We start from the raw sequence: 17,614 nt of genomic DNA, 5'->3' as shown, positions 1-17,614 counted from the left end.
AATCTGTGATTCCCCAGGTGCAGTGTCCTGTGGAGGGTCAGAGGCACTTTTTTTGCATGCACAAGTATTTTGATTGCCAGTTATTTATCTTCCATTATTACTTTAATTACCATTTCTGAGTTCAAAAATAATTTAGTTGCACTGTCCAATAATTCTTGGTTTTAACAAATCACATAAAGAGACTTTTTATGGCTCTAGGCTGCACATCCAACTCAGACCCCTTTGTCAGATGCAGTGCAGGTTGATTTGAAGTCAGTATTTACTACTAGAGAGTGTAAATCCAGACTCTGCACCATAAAAACCAGAGCAGATTTTACTGCTTGAGACTGAGCTGCAGAGGTTCCCCAGCACCTGGATTGACTCTGGAAAAATGTGGATTTTATTTTCCTGGAAGCTCTGTGGGAAAACATCTTCCAGGTAAGGTTTGTGTTCATTGATATTTTGATCCACTGCTTGTTTTTCAGCAGCCACAGCCTTGGAAATTTGCACAAACCACCCAGAAACAGCTTCATCCCCAGCCTGCTGCCCTGGGGCTGCATCACCTCTCTGAGAACCCCAGGGCTCGAGTGGCAGCATGTACAGCATCACTACCTTTCAGAATTGTACAAAACTAGCTGATTAAATCTGATTTTAAATACTGCTTTCAGCCCAGAACCCTGCCTTTTTAATAATCAATTAAAACATTGCTTCATTGTGTTTATTCAGTGTGTATAAAGCACTGCTTGACATGGATTAGACCTTACATAGCAGTACACAGCTGTAGCCCATCCAGCATTTTCCAAATGAGTTTGCACAAGGAATAAAAGATTGCCATCTGAGCAACACTGGAGGGAGACAAGAGCAGACAAAAGGCAGTTAAATGCTACAAAAAGAAAAAAGACCCTGTTGAGATAGAAATTTCTGAGCAAATGCCTCCATTTCACAGGGAGATACTGTAGCAGGCAATGTACATTGATTTTAGCACGTGAAGTACATTGCTTTGGGGATTCATTAAGCTTCATTTTGTGCACTATCATGAATGGGGATGTCAGCCACTCTCTCAAGTAATGCAGGGTTTCAAAGAGAGGAGGTAGAATAAGCCAAAGTGAAAATCTAATGTGCCCTGCAAAGAGAGTGAGGCAGTTGGGAAAGGAAAATGCTTGGCTTGCTAAAAGCCACACGTCACAGGAGCAGTAATCAAAACCTAAACATTTGTAAAGGGTTTTGTGCTCCCAGAGTTTGTAATGTGGATCAGAGCAGTAAGTTCAGGCTCCTGGCTGGGGGTCCCACTGGAGGACTGATACACTGGTGGAGTGCACAGCCTCATTCCTGTCCTTTGGCAGAAAAATGTGAACAATTGTTTGATACTTTTTACTTACCCCTTATTTTAACCGTGTTCAAGCTGTTTTGATTTTGGTCACAGCTGATTTTTCACCTGTGTTTGCAGTGGGAGGGTGCTCAGGATGATGCTGTTTTCCTCCCCTCCATATTTCTTTGGGAGCCAGTGCAAAGCTCTTCTCTCTGTGACCCCTCTCCATCAGCTGCCAAATCCAGAAGCCACAGAAAGTCCATTAAAAAACCCATAAAGTTGGATTTTTCAGCCACCAACCAAATCCAAGGCTGGTTTGAAATCTGAATGCACCAGATCCTGTGTAATTTGTTTTGCTTTGTATCTTGTTTTGGTTGAGAAGCATATAACTCCAAGGGTTTATCCAAAAATGTGTTTAGTAGGTTTTATTTAGTAATTATGACACTACTGGCATTTTTTTGTCTTAGCCTACTATATAAATTACAGTGATTTGGAAGCAAAACATTCATGAAGTTCCATAAAGTTTTCCTAGTGATGGCATTGCAATGCCAAATCACCAAAAGAATGGCATTGTACCTACACATGGAAAAATCCTCATTGCTGAGTTCTCCAGTTTTTGTGCCTTGCCTTCAGCAGGTGTTTAATGCAATTAACCCAAACATCTGAGCTTACTGCCACATTTGCCATGTGCACTCCTAATGGAACGTGGCTTTATGGATTTTCTGTCCCACCTTGGTGGCACAGGGTGCTTGGGCAAAGAGGAGTAGAGGGAGAGGTGCTGGGGGCTGGAATCCTGCACTGTGCTGGTAACCAGAGGGAAGCAGACCCTGGAAGTGCTGAATAGTTCACAGCTGTTTTTACAGGTGATGTTTTGTCTCTGTTTTGTGCTGGGGTGACTGTGAAGGAGGTGGTCAGTGCAGAGGTGAGCACAGCAGAGCAGCTCCCACCTCCCCAGCAGCTGGGGCTCCTCTGGGGCAGGAACACAGCAGATAATGTCAGATAGCTGCTGCCTTCTGCAGAAAGTCCTCTTCCTTTCCTCCCCCCAGTATTTGACCCTTGAAAAGCTCTCAGGACAAGTGGGAGCAGCAGGCTCCCCAGTTATCAGCCTGCAGAGCAGTGGGTGTGCAGCACTTGGTGCTCAGCTCCCATTTATCCCCTGATCACAGCTGCCATTTGGGTCAGGAAGAGGTTTTGCTGTTGATAGATTGGCTGTGTGCTAGGAAAACTTGTCTCTCCCCAGAGCATTGTGTAATTATTTGGTGGTGAGGAGCTGCCATGGGCAGGCAGCTCCACACAGATTGCTGCTGGAATATCTGTGACTCTGGTCACTCTGTCACTGCAGTGTCACATCCCCACACCAGGGCTGGTTCTGCCTCTGGGGCTCTTCCTTGCCCTCCTGGCTCATCAAGGGGGGAGCACAGAGGTAGATAAGGGAAATTGTGGCTGTTTGTTGGCCCAGCAGAGGGTTGGGTGTGCCAGGGTCAGCTCTGTGAGCTGGCTCCTGCAGGAGGGGCTGGCAGTGTCTGACTGGTGGCACTGGGGAGCACAGAGGGGCTCACAGGAGGGTCAGGGATGTGCTCTGGCCTTCGTGGGATGGATCAGGAGCTGGGGCAAGGTTAAAGGTTTCTGGGGAAAAGTCACAGTTAAAGCAGGTGAACTAAAAAGGGATGGATTTCTCATGCTTAATCAGGGTTTATAAAATCAATGTGTAACTGAACTGAATTCAAACACTGGGATATATAAGCAGAGTCCTTTATTGACATCTGAGGAATTCATCATTCATTCAGAGGCAGACCTTGCAGGTGCTCATCTCTCTGGGTGCATTTCCCTGTTAATCATATTTCTCCTAACGATCAGGTTGGAAAGTTGTCTTATTTCTGCAGTGCAAAAAAATCCTGCCGGTGAACATTCCCCAATTGCACTCATAATTATTTCTGATTAAAAGTGCCCTGGCCTGACAGCACCAGGGAAATTAATAGGAGAAGCTTTCTACAAGTTTTAGAAGACGAGCAAAGACATACTCACTCCCTCTTAAAATTATTTAAGCAGGTGCTGTGGGAAGCCATTGCTTTTATAATGCTCTTCAGATGTTTACAGCAAAACATTTTTTCCCAGTGATTGAATTTTTCAAAGTACTAAAATACCACGGAGAAATATGTTTCCCACCAGTTTTATGGCTCCCTGGATGCATTCTATACAAACCTTGTATCTGCCTGGACACAAACACTCTATTGCAAAAAGATATCTTGCCATTTTAACAAGCTGCACTGCTTTGAAAGGATCCACTGCATCACCAGTGGGAATGTCAGTGCCTTAAGAGTAATACTGCTTTAAGGGCACTATTTTATTAAAGCAGACCTCAGTAATTTGTTCCTGACTGTTATACACCCTTATTTTATTAAAGGTATTTTACATCTGTGGAGGAGATTACTACCACTCCTATTTTCTCCACTGCTTGGCTTTAATGGATGGTGTGGAATATAATATTTATTAAGCCTAAGCAGTGGAGAACATAATAGCAGAATTGTCCTTTATAACCTATTTTACACAGCTGTAAAATAAACCTTAATAAAGCAAGAATAATTATCCAGAAATATCCAGGAAATGGAGTATTCCTCCTGTTTCAAATATTTGAAAGGCTTAACTGCTGGCTATACGAGTACTTTAAGAAATTGAACTCAACAGTAATAATATTGATATTAATTTGATAGTATTTTAAAATATATTAAGAGGTTAAGTATCTTGTGTGCCATAATTGCCATGTTAGCATAAATCAATACATAACTGTAATTTCTCAGTGGTGTTGACTGTATATGATCCTCCAGGATTATTCTATTTCCTGCATAGCTTTGTTTTCCTGTTTCTTAGTGTGATTTCTTCTTGGTGACAGTCACTGGAATCTGTCCCAAAGGGAAAGATTTTGCATTAAGGACCTAAAGCATCTTTGCAAACTGATTCCTGATCAGATATTCCAGAAGAATTGCTAAAGCAATTCCTCTCTTCCCCCTGCCTTCTTGATTTCTTCCTCCTGTTGTCCTATTTATACTTTTTTTTTTTTTTCTCATTGTGGAAATGATTTGGACTGCAGTTATTACATTAATTATCCAAACTGACATTTTTGCAGTGTGTGAAAGGACAGGGTGGTATGTAAAATAGATGCACTAAGAACACCTACAGTATGACAACAAGTAGCAGGGTAATTGCTGAAAATGAAGTCTTTTCTGCTATCCCTTCTCTTCAACATCTGTTGTTCCATATGGAGTCATAAATATTTGCAACAAAATAGTTGAAGAAATTATCTCAACATTAATAGGGAAAAGCTGAATCTGCGAAGAAAATTGAAGAATCTTTTTTTTTTTTTTCCTTCTTGGCAAATTCCTCCTACCCATCCTCATCTGACACTTTAAAATCTCAGTGGAGGAATAGTCAGACTGCAGTGATGCTTAAAAATCACCATGAAAAAAAATCTTTGTGAATGTTAATAGGAGAGTTAGCTGAGAAAAATGTTGTAACCTCCTGATAATGACCATAAGGAGGATTTTGTTTATTTTGTTTCATTTTCTCCCTTTCTTCCATGCCACAGTAATTTTGCTACTAAACTTTTATTGAATAGTTCACATTTTCCTTTTCTCTGTTGTCAGTAGAAATAATCCTCCTCATCGTGATGAGGAGTGACAAGATACTATTATTGCCTGAACAAAATAGTTACTTTAAATTGCCATATGGAAAATGCAGATCAATAGTTTTAAAGCTTCTCTCTAGATTAAGAAGCATTTTAAAGCACAGAGCATCTTCATAAATATTTTAGAATCCTTATTACCAAAACCTGCCTGAGGAGAAACTTGTAGGAGAAAGCAGGGATAATAATAACATGGGAAAACTACAAATGGTAAATAATTCTAAATATAAAAAATAAAATTTTGAAGGCTTTTTATTTTTGTATTAGGAGCCTTAGTGGGAGTGCTTAGGCTTCTCCTTAATTAACAGAATTTAACAAGGTGGCATCAGTTGTATTTGTTTTTCTTAATCTCTATATACTGAATTTAGACTGAAGTTACATGCAGTGAAACTTTAGTTCTGATGTTGAGTCAGTGAATTGCTGCACTTTTTAGTTTCATTTTTTATTATTGCTGCAAACCAAGTAACTTATCTAACTCAGGTCTTTGTTTTTAAGGCTCGAATTAATAAAATATTTTCAGATATTTTTACTGCCAGTGCCACGTGAACATCAGAGTATATTGTAAATACATTGAAGTTATAAATAGATATAATTTTCTGTGTTATTAATGAGAGTACACTGATGAAAATGTCAAAGCTGTATAATTATACACCTCTTGATAAAGAGTGCACAGATAAAGGCAATTTGTAAACTGTGATTTCAGCCCTTTCTAGTGAAGTTTTCATTTCTCTGCTTTTCCACCCTGTTCAAACCCCAAGTGGCAGCTCTGTGACATCCCTTGGTGGGCACACCTTTGTCATTGCTGAGATCAGGAATGGTGTCCAGGGATCAGGAACAGGGGAGGGAACAGAGTTGGGAAGTTTTGTCAACAAACTAAGACACAGACTCAGCCCACCACTCTTTAACCTGTTAAAATTCCAGTTTCTTAACACACTGAGTTACATATAAACTATGCATACAGCCTATCTATTGTTTTATCTGAAAAATGTAAGCAATACTTATATTATAACTCTATTATGTCTAAGCACTGTCTACAACTTTGGTCCTGGAGCCTCTACTGAAAACATTAATATGTTTTTCAACCCCCACTAGAACTTTCACTTCTACTTTGGTATCTGAACCTTTCACTTACTAGAAGCATTAGAGCTCATACTAAAACTTATTGACTCACTTATTCTAAAACTTAAACTTACACCTCTACTTTATCTGTAAGTAGCTTAATGTACTTCAGTCCATCCACAGGTTTTAATTCCACCCCTGCACTCTAATTTCTCTCTGAAGAATTCAGAGACCCCCAACTCACTGACTCCAACACTTTATCAACCTCAGCAGTTCTGTGGTTCCATGGCCTGCATGTTCCTGCTGTGTTGGAAACAGTGAAAAAGTTTTGTTAAACACTTGATCAGGACAAAATTGAGGGATTTCAGAGCATGCAGGTGAGAACAGACACAGATAAATGGAGCATAGTTGGTATTTCTGTTCTCTGGTTGTTTCTAGAAGCTTTCAAGGCAGCATGGAAATGTGTAGGAAATGTGTATTTAATTGTTAGATACTGTTCTCAAAGTGAAGTTTTCTCCTGGCAAAGCTCAGTGGTGAGCAAGGCTTGTATCAGTCACTGGAACACAAAATTAAATCTGATTTAAAGGTACTGCACTGGATTAATCAGCTACTTCTCCATTGCATTCATTGACCCCCTTCATTCAGGGGCTGGAATTAAGAAAAACAGCAGTGGCTTTAAATTTGGCACCTGAATCACAAGGTTAAAGCACTAAATTTCTGACTGGTGCCTGGTTTACAGGAGACATCTCTTCTCATTGATGATCAGGAGTCTCAGCTCCTGGCAGAGCAGCAGTGAGGGAGGGGAAAAAAGATAGCAGAGGGTTATGGAGGATTTTGGAAGTTACTAAGACGTGGAAGACAGATAACCCTGTTCTTGTGGAATTAGAAATACAAAATACTTGATATAAACAGTGCTTTAGATTACAGGTTTTCATACTTGTTTTGCTGTAAAAGAAAAAAAAAAAAAACAACCTGGCTTCTAGTTAAGCAATACAGAAGTTGCCAAGATTTAAAATTCAAATAAGAAGCCTCTTTCATAAAACTGATTTTGCAGTCAAAAATTATAATTTGAGCCCTAATTGTATGAAAATACCTCCTGTCCCTGTTGTGAAGTAGATACAGAGCTGGAAGTCAGGGGATCTCTTCCCACCATGAAGATAGATCAGTTTGGATGGTTCTGTCAGGTCTTTGGGCAAATAATGGTATTTCAAATACATATTTTACTTTCAGAGATGAGTCACACAGACAAGCCAGCTGATGTTGCAGATCCTCTGCTTTATTTTATTAAAAGTCAGAGAGGTCCATTAGAGTATCCAGGCTGTTCTGTAACTATGGGCCATTAAATGTAATCCCCATCCCTCAGGTATGAAACTCAAAGAATTATAATTGTAATAAACCCCTTCAGTCCTTGGGTTTCTGAATTTTATGCCACAGGCAGGGAGGAGGAGTGACCCAGCTACCATCTATGTCCAAACCCATTTTTTTATCCCTGCTTGAAAGGTTTCCTGAGATCAAATGTCTTGGTTAGTAACTAACAGGTTAATAACTACAAATCCTGTATCAATTGTTTCTCTCTCCTCCATATGCCACGTATTTATTTGATGCATGAGTTATATTCTGTGAGCTGCTGGAGGTGAGTAATGCTCATGCAGCTCCAGGTAGATGAAGTTTTTAACTGCACCAGGAGAAATTGGTGGTCTAACCAGTGTAAATTGTACCTTTAGTATTGCTCCCTTGTTTTGAGAGGGATGTGGCATGTCAAGTGGATCAGGGCTGTGACTGATGGGTTTAAAAACATGCCTTCTGAAAGAAAATAAAGCAGCTGGCAAATCCAAGTGCCTGTTGGTTTGGGCTGTGCAGGGAGCAATTCACGCTCCCCACGTTCCCAGAGCTGTGTTCACTCTGCAGGCTGATGCTTCATTTGCCAATCCCTGTTCCTGCAATTTAGGCAGAAGACAGAAGATGAAATACTTAAGCATATTGAATTAAGAGCAAGAAACTTCCTAGCAGATTTCTGTGTGCTTTCCCAGGATGATACTCCATTCACTGTTAGTGTTTACTGTGTATTTCTTTGCTCTGCAGTATAATTCTTACTTTCATCTATTCATCTGGATGTCAGCTAGAAATTAAAATAAAAAGACTGCACTCTAAATGGATTCCTGAATGCTTTTATAAAGCATGGCAGGTTTAACAAACAGGCTTGATAAAAGGAGTTCCCACTTTGCTTCAATAATCAGAAAGGTTGTTTGTGTCCTTGGTCAGGCTGTAGCTGCCTTGGCTTTATTTCTTGCTTATTCTGTTGTATTGTATATGTGAGTGCAGCTTTTAGCATTTATATTTTTAGTGGTGTTTAAAATCAAAATCCTTAAATCAACATTATTTTTTTTCCATTAAAGAGATGCATTTGATCCAGTCCCCAAGAAATGCTCCCAGCACATGCCATTTTTAATTGCTTTACCAATTATGATTCCTGGAGTCTAGCTAATAAATTTCTGCCTAACTGTGCACTTATTCAGAGCATGGGCAAGATGTAGGCACCGTTCAGATGTGAAGACCTATTACAAGATTGAAATAGATTTCTAATGCATTTATCATTCATCTTTGCAGAGTGTGATTTCAATCAGAAAAAAAAATGATGAATGGTTTGACAGTTTCCACCCATATACGCTAAAACATAATATGCTGCTTCTAGTTTCAGCTATTACAGACTTTAACATGCAATGTGACCTTGGTCTGCAAAGCATGTTTGGTTAGCACAAAAACTTAATCATAAGAAGTCATAAGTAGAATCCTTCTTCTTTACTGCCCTTTTTCTGGGACTTGGAAATTTATTGCTTCTGGGACAGGTAGGATATGAACAATGGGCCAAATAGAGTCCAGGGTTATCTCATCTGTGTGAAAACTGCTGCTGAAAATCGATGTGACCTCTGCTACACTGTCATCCCAATTCCCACCCTCTGTGTCCTATTTGTCTTTTGGTGGAAGCTTAGATCTGTGTGCTGTCTCTATGTGTCTCTCTTGGGCCAGATTATCAAAATGAATCATTGCCTGCATACCTCTTATATTTCTATTTATTTTCCTGCTGTTGACTAGGTCTGATGAAATATGATTCTTTTTGCATTTGATCCTCACTGCAGCAAGCAGCACCTAATTTAGCTGTGTCTATCTCTTTAAAGAAGAGTAATACTATTTTGAAACTTCAATCTGCTGTACAGTAGCATTACAAACCATAGACCATGCAACCTGTCTTCACAGTCAATAGTAATTTTCCTTTTGGCCAATTTAATGTTATTACTTTCATCTCCAAATAGCAGAGATTTCTAGAGGTGTTAGAGCAGCTCCAGTTTTGTTATGCATACTTCATGTATTGCTTTCTTTTTCAAATGCCACTTCTGTTTAGTCTTTGGTGACTCCATGGCTTTGCTGTTATTTCTGTGCAGCATCATGTGTGACAACTAATCAGGTTATTTTAAAAACCCTGCCACTGATATATTTAAATATGAGAAATGGTGTGTCTGAATCAGCACAAATTCATGGTCTCAGTTTGTTACCCGACTTGGGATTTTTTTAAATGGTTCACTTAAATTCCATCTAAGATGCTGTCTCTGAGGATGTATAGAGGTTACTGGCTTTTGTTATTAGTCCTGAAAAATCATTAGGAAGATCTTCCATTTAATGAACTCACAGAGCAAATACAAAATACTCCCAAACCAGATATTTCAAAGAATACTTGAAAATTGCTAATGCTCCTGGTTTGTTGTCAGGTGGATGCAAAAAGTGCAGCTGGATGGAGGCTCCTGGAGCGTGTTACACCAGAAAATAGTGCTGCTGTGGAGACACCCTGGGTTAATTAGTTGTCAGATTATTTTTAAGTTGTTTATGCCTTGAAAACAGGAATGGGAGAAGGAGACCTTTTGAATATGGTGTGGTCTAATTGTAAATTGAAGCTTTAATATGACCAAGGCACTTAACAGATGAAACTGGGGGCTGGCTGTGCACTGGCATCAGGAGCTCATGCCAAGGCAGGGATCACACTCATGATTTCTGCAAGTGCAGGCAGCATTATTATTATTTTACTTATATATATATATATATATATATAGACTGGAATATTGCACAGAAGTACTTTTTTAGCATTTCAGAGTGAAAGAATTGTACAAAGTTTGTCTTCAGAGACAGCTGTATTTTAATTATGTATTTTTCAGCAATTAAAATGAGTTTGTGGGAAGAAGTACTCACAGGGATCTGAAAGAAGGAGCTACATCTACTGTCCTAAAAGACCCTTTAATTATTCTATTCAAAAATGGGAGTTCATTGGTGATAGTACTGTTTCCTCACCAAATTGAAGGGATTATTAAAAAAAAACAATTTGTAGCATTGTTTCTTTGTGGATACACATTTCTGCTGTCTGTGCCCAGCTTGTCTACACCCACAGCAGTATTTGGAGGAAGGAGGGAAGGGGAAGCTGCCAGCCCCCAGTTTGCTCTCTGCAGGAGATGCTCCAGTTCTGAGCAGTGCTGGCAGAGGGGATGGATGACTCAGTGGAGATTATTTACTGCTCAGCACGGGCAGGGGAAAGGAAAAGGAGTAAAGAGGTGTGATGCATTCCTTGATTAGAATTTTGCCAAGGTTATAGCAACAAAAAAGGCACATCACAGAATGGCAAACGTGATAGAATGAAGACAGGTCATTCAGGTTTAATGAACTGCGTAATGCTGTTATAATTCTGTGGTATAATTCTGTAGAATTTGAGATATAATGGTCTGCACTCCATTACAGCTGTGTTATAGTCTCAGTGTATTGATTATTGTTCTGTACTATTTTGCCAACTTGCCTTGGCAACAGTCCCAGCTGCCCAAAGCCTGAAACAATGTTGGTTTTACTAACCACTTCTATTTTGACTTGCAGATAAACAAAATGCTAGTTTCTAGAAATTACAGTCACCATATTTCCAACGCTTTCTGATGTCACTTTTAAACCTGTCTTTACAGAAGAGGTGCAAATTGCCATCCCAATAATGAAACCAACCTTAGATAAAGTCCAACTGGCTGGACAGGCTTTGCCTCCTGGATTTCCTGCGCCGTTTCTCTTTGCTGATGGTCTCTCATCAGTAGAAACACTATTAACCAACATTCAGGTAAATTCTTCTCTACAGGGCCAGGTTATGATAGATAACGTTTCTTTTGCACTCCTAAAGAAGTTTTAGAAATTGTTTTGTATCTGCAATTTCTCGTGGTTTTTTGTTTAAAGTGTCATGCTTAGGTTTCCTCTTTCCTTGGCATTATCAGTCATGTAAGGGCTTTATACATTTTATATTTGACTTAGTAATTGGCAATAATGGTCATGTTGAAATTCACCATTCTCATTATTCCTGCAGTGCTTCTCTCTGCAGTTATTGAGCAGAGACATGGCAGTGTGACGTGTAACCAAATTAGCCAAAGCTGCACTGAATGATTCCATGCCACAAAATTCCTCATCTGTAACTCCAGCATTAATTTCAGTGCCCAATTGTGCTCAGGTCTGTAGGTTCCTGCTTCTAATCTCTCTGTTTTCCTAGAGGGTGTAAAAGAAACAAGCGGGTGAATTTTTGTCACTGCTGATAGAAAATGGTGTTTTCAGATCTTGAATTTCTGTGTGTTTTAGGGCCTGCTGAAAGTGGCTGTGGACAATGCAAGAGTCCAGGAAAAGCAGATACAGCAGGAAAAGAAAGAGTTAAAGATGGAGCTTTGTAGAGAGAGAGAGCTACGAGAGAGCTTGGAAAGGCAACTCACAGCTGAGCTGCAAAGCAGAGGTGAGTGAGAGAGTGAGAGTGAGTGTGAGTGTGAGTGAGTGAATGAGTGAGAGTGAGAGTGAGTGAGTGTGAGTGAGAGTGAGTGAGTGAGTGAGTGAGTGAGTGAGTGAGTGAGTGAGTGAGTGAGTGAGTGAGTGAGTGAGTGGAAAATGGAGTTTGGGTGCCTGTGAAATGTGGAACCCTTTGGCATTTCCAGCTGGAGCTGTCCAGGGCTCTCAGTGAGCTGACATTCATATTCTGGTGTAGTGCAGCAGTGAACCTGCTCTGCAAGTGAAAGATGTAAATCCCATAAAACCACAGTGAAGCACACATTTCTGGAAGCAGAAGGATCACTGGCTGAAGGGTTATTACCTGTAGGACAGCTGGCCCCAGAGAGTTTTGCAGGTTCTGAGGAGAGAAGCTGGGGCAGTTCTGTGGCTTTCAGGTGTATTAGCATCACTGCCCAGGTATTCCCAGCCCAATTTCTTTATTTGACAGCTTTAATTTCTTTTTATCTTCCAAGCATTGAAATCAACAGTCTTACTGTGAGAAAGATAAAGATTTAATTTGGGTATTTAGAGATTTTTGTCATTACTTCCCTAGCTCATATTTCTGCAGCTTCAGTGCTGTTCAGTTTGTCCTGTAGAGAACTTCAGCAGAACAAAATAGAGCTGTGAGAAATTGTCAGCCCAATAGAAAGATCTGAAGCAAATAATCCTAGATTTTTTTTTAAATTTTTTTTTTTGCATCAGGAGATTGAGGTGCAGTAACACACCCCAAATGGGGCCTTCTGAGACAAAACCATGACTGGTTAGAAGCTTTTGATAATAATAGGCAATTAAATTGGTAAATCTGAATTTCTCGCTGTGCTGTTGCAAAGGAGGCAGTGTTAGTGTATTCTTTTTAAAATTCAGATCTGCATCTGCAGGAAAGGAGCAGCACTTCATGTGCCAAAAGCTACTTCTAGATTACATCCATGAAATCAGAAAGATAAAACTAGATAAGACCAGAAGTGTAGGTGCCAGTTCCTATCTTCCTGTGCTTTTTAATGGAAATGGGGTGTGTGGAGCTGTCTGCAGTGCCAGGTCTCACCAAAGGGCACCTCTCAGCCCAGCTGGGAAGGGTCAGTAAATCCTGCTGAAGCTGCTAAATTGCAGTGGGTGTCTAGAAATGTATCACCCAAGTGTGTGGGGCTGTGTATTTCTGTAAAACTAAACTTAGCTCCTTAGGACAGCACAGTGTGCCCCTCCTGAATCCCAGTTAACTCACCAAAAACTTCAAGTCAGTCACAGACTTTGATGGCTCCTGCCTTGAGAGAGAATTTCACCAATAACCAGCATCCTCAGAATTGTTTTTCCTTCAGGTCACCACATCTTTATTGTCTTGAGCTAGAACTGCACCTTTGAATATTGAACATAAACTAATTTTTTACTGTGTCCATCATCTGCTAATTGTGCCCTGACAACCATTCTTACACTTACTTACATTTCAGCCACAATTCAAAAACGCTTGAAGAAAGAGAAGAAGGCAAAGAGAAAATTGCAGGAAGCTTTGGAATTTGAATCCAAGAGAAGAGAGCAAGTGGAACAGGCTCTTAAACAGGCCACATCAGGTGAAGGTCTCAGGATGTTAAATGGTAATGTCTTAGTTGGCCTTTCACAGCTTAAAATGATGGTTGATTGAGTGAGGGGAAAAAAAAAAAGATGGACAGAGCAAATTTCAGGATGAACCCTCACAATTCTTTCCTGAAATAATGAAGAATCTATTTCAGGCCATGTGCTCTGGGTCATGAATTTAAAAAAATAAATAAGTCAGCAACTAGAGAAACAGACAGAGCAGTTTACACGGAGATGACAAGAAATGCTGAATATATTACAGAGAAATCTGTTACAGTGCCAGCTAAGACAATGTGAAATTTGGTTCCTATAAGGTTCTCTGAACTCTCCTCTCCCAGCAGATTCATTTTTAGAACTGCTGAGCTTCGTTTCAAAAGCTGTTTGGCTGAAGTTTGCTCAGCCTCAGGACCTATTAAGTTTGTTAAATATGTATCAGCTTTCAGAGCTGACTGGGTTTTGAACACTTCCCAAACATTCCTGTGAAACAAAAGCAAATCAGTTCATCTCCTGAGCACTGATTAAGTTCTGGCTACCAGGAGGATTTGCCTTTTGTGCTTAAGATGGTCCTGGCCAAACTTTAGAGGTTTGGTTGGAGTGTTTAAGACTGAACCTAGAAGAGATTTAATTAATTTCAGGTTCTGCAGCTAAGGTTTGGTCTGTGCATCCCTACCTGGAGTCTGTGCAGAGGCTCAGGAATCAGAGTGACATTCAGTCCCTGCTGCATTCAGGTGTCCTGTGGTGTGTTAATTTGTGCTGCCTGCTTTGGGCACTGCTAGAGACTGCAGAGTGGAAATCCTGTCTGGCTGCTGAGCAAAAATAATGAATTTGGCTTGTCTGGAGTTGTGAGAGCTGCCCACACTGCTCTCTAAAGCCAGGGCAAGGCTGTGTGTGTGCCCTGCCTGCAGGAGATGTGAGTGTGATTTATCTGGGGCACCCAAGGGATATAAACTGTGAGGAGGAGAGCAGCATCTTTCAGAGACATCCTCTCATCTGCTGCTTCCAGCCCTGCACATCCCTGGGATCAGGGGCTCCTGTGTCCCTGCACTGGCAGGGCTGGAGGGGATCCAGGTGTGGATGTACAGCCACAGTCTGGGGGACAGTGACCACGGAGAGTGGGTGGCCAAAATCAGCAAAAAACCTTCTCCACCACCTCCACTGGATCAGGCAAATCAGACTGAACCACAGAACCAGCACCTTGAGAGGAATGTCAGAAAAAACTAAAATCCTGCTGTGCTCTAAGGTCACTCCCCTGGGAAGCACCTGCTGCTCACCCAGCAGTTCTGGAACCACAAATCCAGGGATACCAAGGTTCCAGCAGTGTGATTAACACACCTTTCCATCTGCTAGGGTGGGCCTGGCTGCAGCAGTTTGATTTGCAGGCACACTCAGGTAGTCATCTATGTGCTAGTGCCTGCAAGAAGCTGATATTTACATGCTAATCTGATTGCACATGCAAATCAGGTAGCTCATTAGCATCTTAATCCACAATTTAATTGCAGGTACAATTTTATGACAACAAAATGTGAAGGGCTATTCTGAGTATTTTTAATTTAACTCTGACAGTCTGTCTCATTTAACAGATGCTGTTATTAGTTACAGATGACTTTGTCATTTTTGGTATATGCAGCATGTACTCTGAGGGGCTTGGGAAGAAAGAACCTTTTCAGATTGATAGGTCAGTGCCCTGCACTTGCCTTCAGAACAGGAATCTGAGTGAGGGAAACCTTGCAGAATAGCAGTCACTTGTAATTTTACAAGAAAAAAAAAGTATATGTGAAAGTACTGCATTTTTAGTAATATATACATTTATAGAGCTATATATGCACACATGACATATATTTCATTTGCACATTTATTGCTGAGCTATTGCTCTCCTATAAGGACTGTACTTTTTTCAGGGTTGCCCTGCTTTCACTCAGAGCTCAGTTACTGCAGGGTCACCAGCAAAGCATCACCTCTGTGGCAGATCCTGACACTCCAGCTGAAGGGATCTGTGAAAGCAACAGTGCAGTCATTCCCTGTTTGAGAAAGTCCAGAACAGGCTTTTGCACAGAAAAACTCCCAAACTGTATACACAGCTCCCTTTCAGGTGGGGGGTTTTCCTTCCTTTAATTTCTGAGGGCTGTATGATAAGGGAAGCAGATGTTTCTCCAGGATTTGAGGTGCCATGGATTCAAATCACATCCCCTTCATGCTAATCCTTGTTGGCACAAGGTGGATGGTGGCATCTGTTCCTGGAACACCCTGGGGTGTTGGAGCTCCTGCCCCCACCCAAGGACTGTGCAGACAGAGGGATCACCAACATGAAATTAAACAGGTCCAAAGTCAGTGTCATGAGACTCCTTCTCAATTTGGAAAAAAAAAAAAAAAAAAAGAGCACAATCCTCTTTGGAAAGCTCTTCTCAGAGGTCTGGAAATACTTCACTTAGCATGACAGCTGTAATTTTGGTTTGGGTGGTAACACATGCTCACACATCCCGAGCTGAGGTTGGAAATGCAGTTTGCACAGTTCCTATCTGTAACATGCACTCACACAAACTGATACACACACCCCAAAAGTGTTGCCTGGCACTGGCTCCATTCTTCATCTCTGTAATTTGGAGGTACTTGGCTATATACAAGAGTCAAAGTAGTTTAATATTATCACAGTTTAATTTCAACTTTTATTTTTCATGTGTCAGATGCCCTCATTCTCCAAGAGGATTTTGCAGACATATTATTACCACGTGTTGGTTATTATCTGATCATCAGACAAATGTGAAGCACGTTAAAAATAATTCACTGTGAGGCCAGTAATGTTTGCACATTTTGGAAACAATTTACTACTGAAAATTCTATGAGGACCAAATGTTTTATGCAAGACCATGTTAAGTTGGAGAGCACCCTAGTTTGCTATAAATAGTTTTCTAAAGATGCCTGAGAGAGGGGCAAAGGGGAATGCATTAATATTCAGTCTCCCATGTTTCAGATGCTGGAATCCCAGATATGGAAATAGAACACAATGGAACCCAACACGACAGTGCAGCCATGCAAGGTGCAGTATGTACCACAGCTCCTCACCTCTGTGCTTGTCCTAAAAACTGAGTGAAATGCAGAATAATGTTTGTGTCTGTTTTCCTGCTTTAGGATAAGTGTAAATTACAGAACTGCCGTTTGTTTTCCTGTTTGATACAGAAAACCTTAGAACAGTATTTTACAAGATCAGAAATTAACTTCGTTAAGTAGAGGTGATACTTCTCTGTGGTGATTTAGAGGTGATATTTGTTTTAAACCTTTATCTACCAAGATGTGTGCCCTTAGTTCAAAAGGAATTTTACCTAAGATTCATCATTTGAAATATTTTACCTCTGGTCTTTACCTACCTATCAAAATCACAGATGTTTTCGAGAAGGGCATGAACTGTAAGTGGAAAACAAAAGCCATGTCCACATTATGGGCAGCTATCTGGTGCTGCTTTTCCTTCACTGTGTGTCTGTGTGTAAGTGCAGCACATCCAGGTATGGTCTGAGTGCTTCCCAAAGTGCAGCAAATGACTTCTGGCTGGGATGTGAGGAGTTGTGAAATCCTCCTGTGGGGGAGCTGACAGATTCCCAAGGGATATCCCCATTCCTCTTGGAAGCCTCTTTGAGCCACACAGAACAGCCACCTCTGATAAAATCTGGCCTGAGCAGTTTGACCATTGAAATTCTCTGTTGGAAGCCCAGCTTGCAGAGTTGTTCTCCCCTCAGTTCTGTGCCATTCCAGCCCATTCAGCTTTGGTGCTCTGGCAGCCTGGGTGCAGCTGCCTCTTCCATGGAACTGCTGCTCCTTGGAGCAATCCCACCCTTTCTCTGCCTGTGTAATGGTAATGTGCAAACCCCCCTGTGCTGGGGTATCCAGAGGCACTTTGTGCAGACAGGAGAAGGCTGCAGTGCACTCAGAGGCACAAACCTCACTTGAGCATTTCTCTTCAGCTGGAGAAGGTTTGACTTGCATACCTCTGCTGTGCATCTGTCGTCCATCTGTCATCCTTACAGGAAAGCTTTCAAATATTTTCACTGCTGTCTCTTCTTGTGATTTTAGATTCATATGCTGTGTATTACAGAGAAGGAGAATCACAGCTTTATTGTAATGCAGATATATACATCTGACATATGTGTGTATATATTTGTGCACATATGACGAGAGCTGTGCTCTAAATATTGCAATTGGAAAATTGCTGC

General features: G+C 40.8%; 1 protein-coding gene across 4 annotated transcripts in view; it reads left to right on the top strand.

The window, feature by feature from the left end:
* Positions 1-17,614, top strand: part of DACH2 (dachshund family transcription factor 2) — a 233,721-nt gene that overhangs the window by 208,529 nt on the left and 7,578 nt on the right. Inside the window, exons 8-11 of one of the 4 annotated variants that reach the window (XM_079318557.1) lie at positions 11,018-11,163; positions 11,670-11,817; positions 13,289-13,408; positions 16,381-16,451. In XM_079318557.1, the coding sequence (XP_079174683.1) occupies positions 11,018-11,163; positions 11,670-11,817; positions 13,289-13,408; positions 16,381-16,451 (485 nt within the window). Of the gene's footprint in view, positions 1-11,017; positions 11,164-11,669; positions 11,818-13,288; positions 13,433-16,380; positions 16,452-17,614 lie in introns of all 4 variants that reach the window. The other 3 variants (XM_079318558.1, XM_079318555.1, XM_079318556.1) reach the window with 3 other exon arrangements.

The sequence above is a fragment of the Erithacus rubecula genome (assembly GCF_903797595.1).
Source record: "Erithacus rubecula genome assembly, chromosome: 15".
In the NCBI taxonomy this organism is placed as follows: Eukaryota; Metazoa; Chordata; class Aves; order Passeriformes; family Muscicapidae; genus Erithacus; species Erithacus rubecula.
Note: the sequence above shows the minus strand (reverse complement) of the source record. Positions and strands in the feature narration are given on the sequence as shown.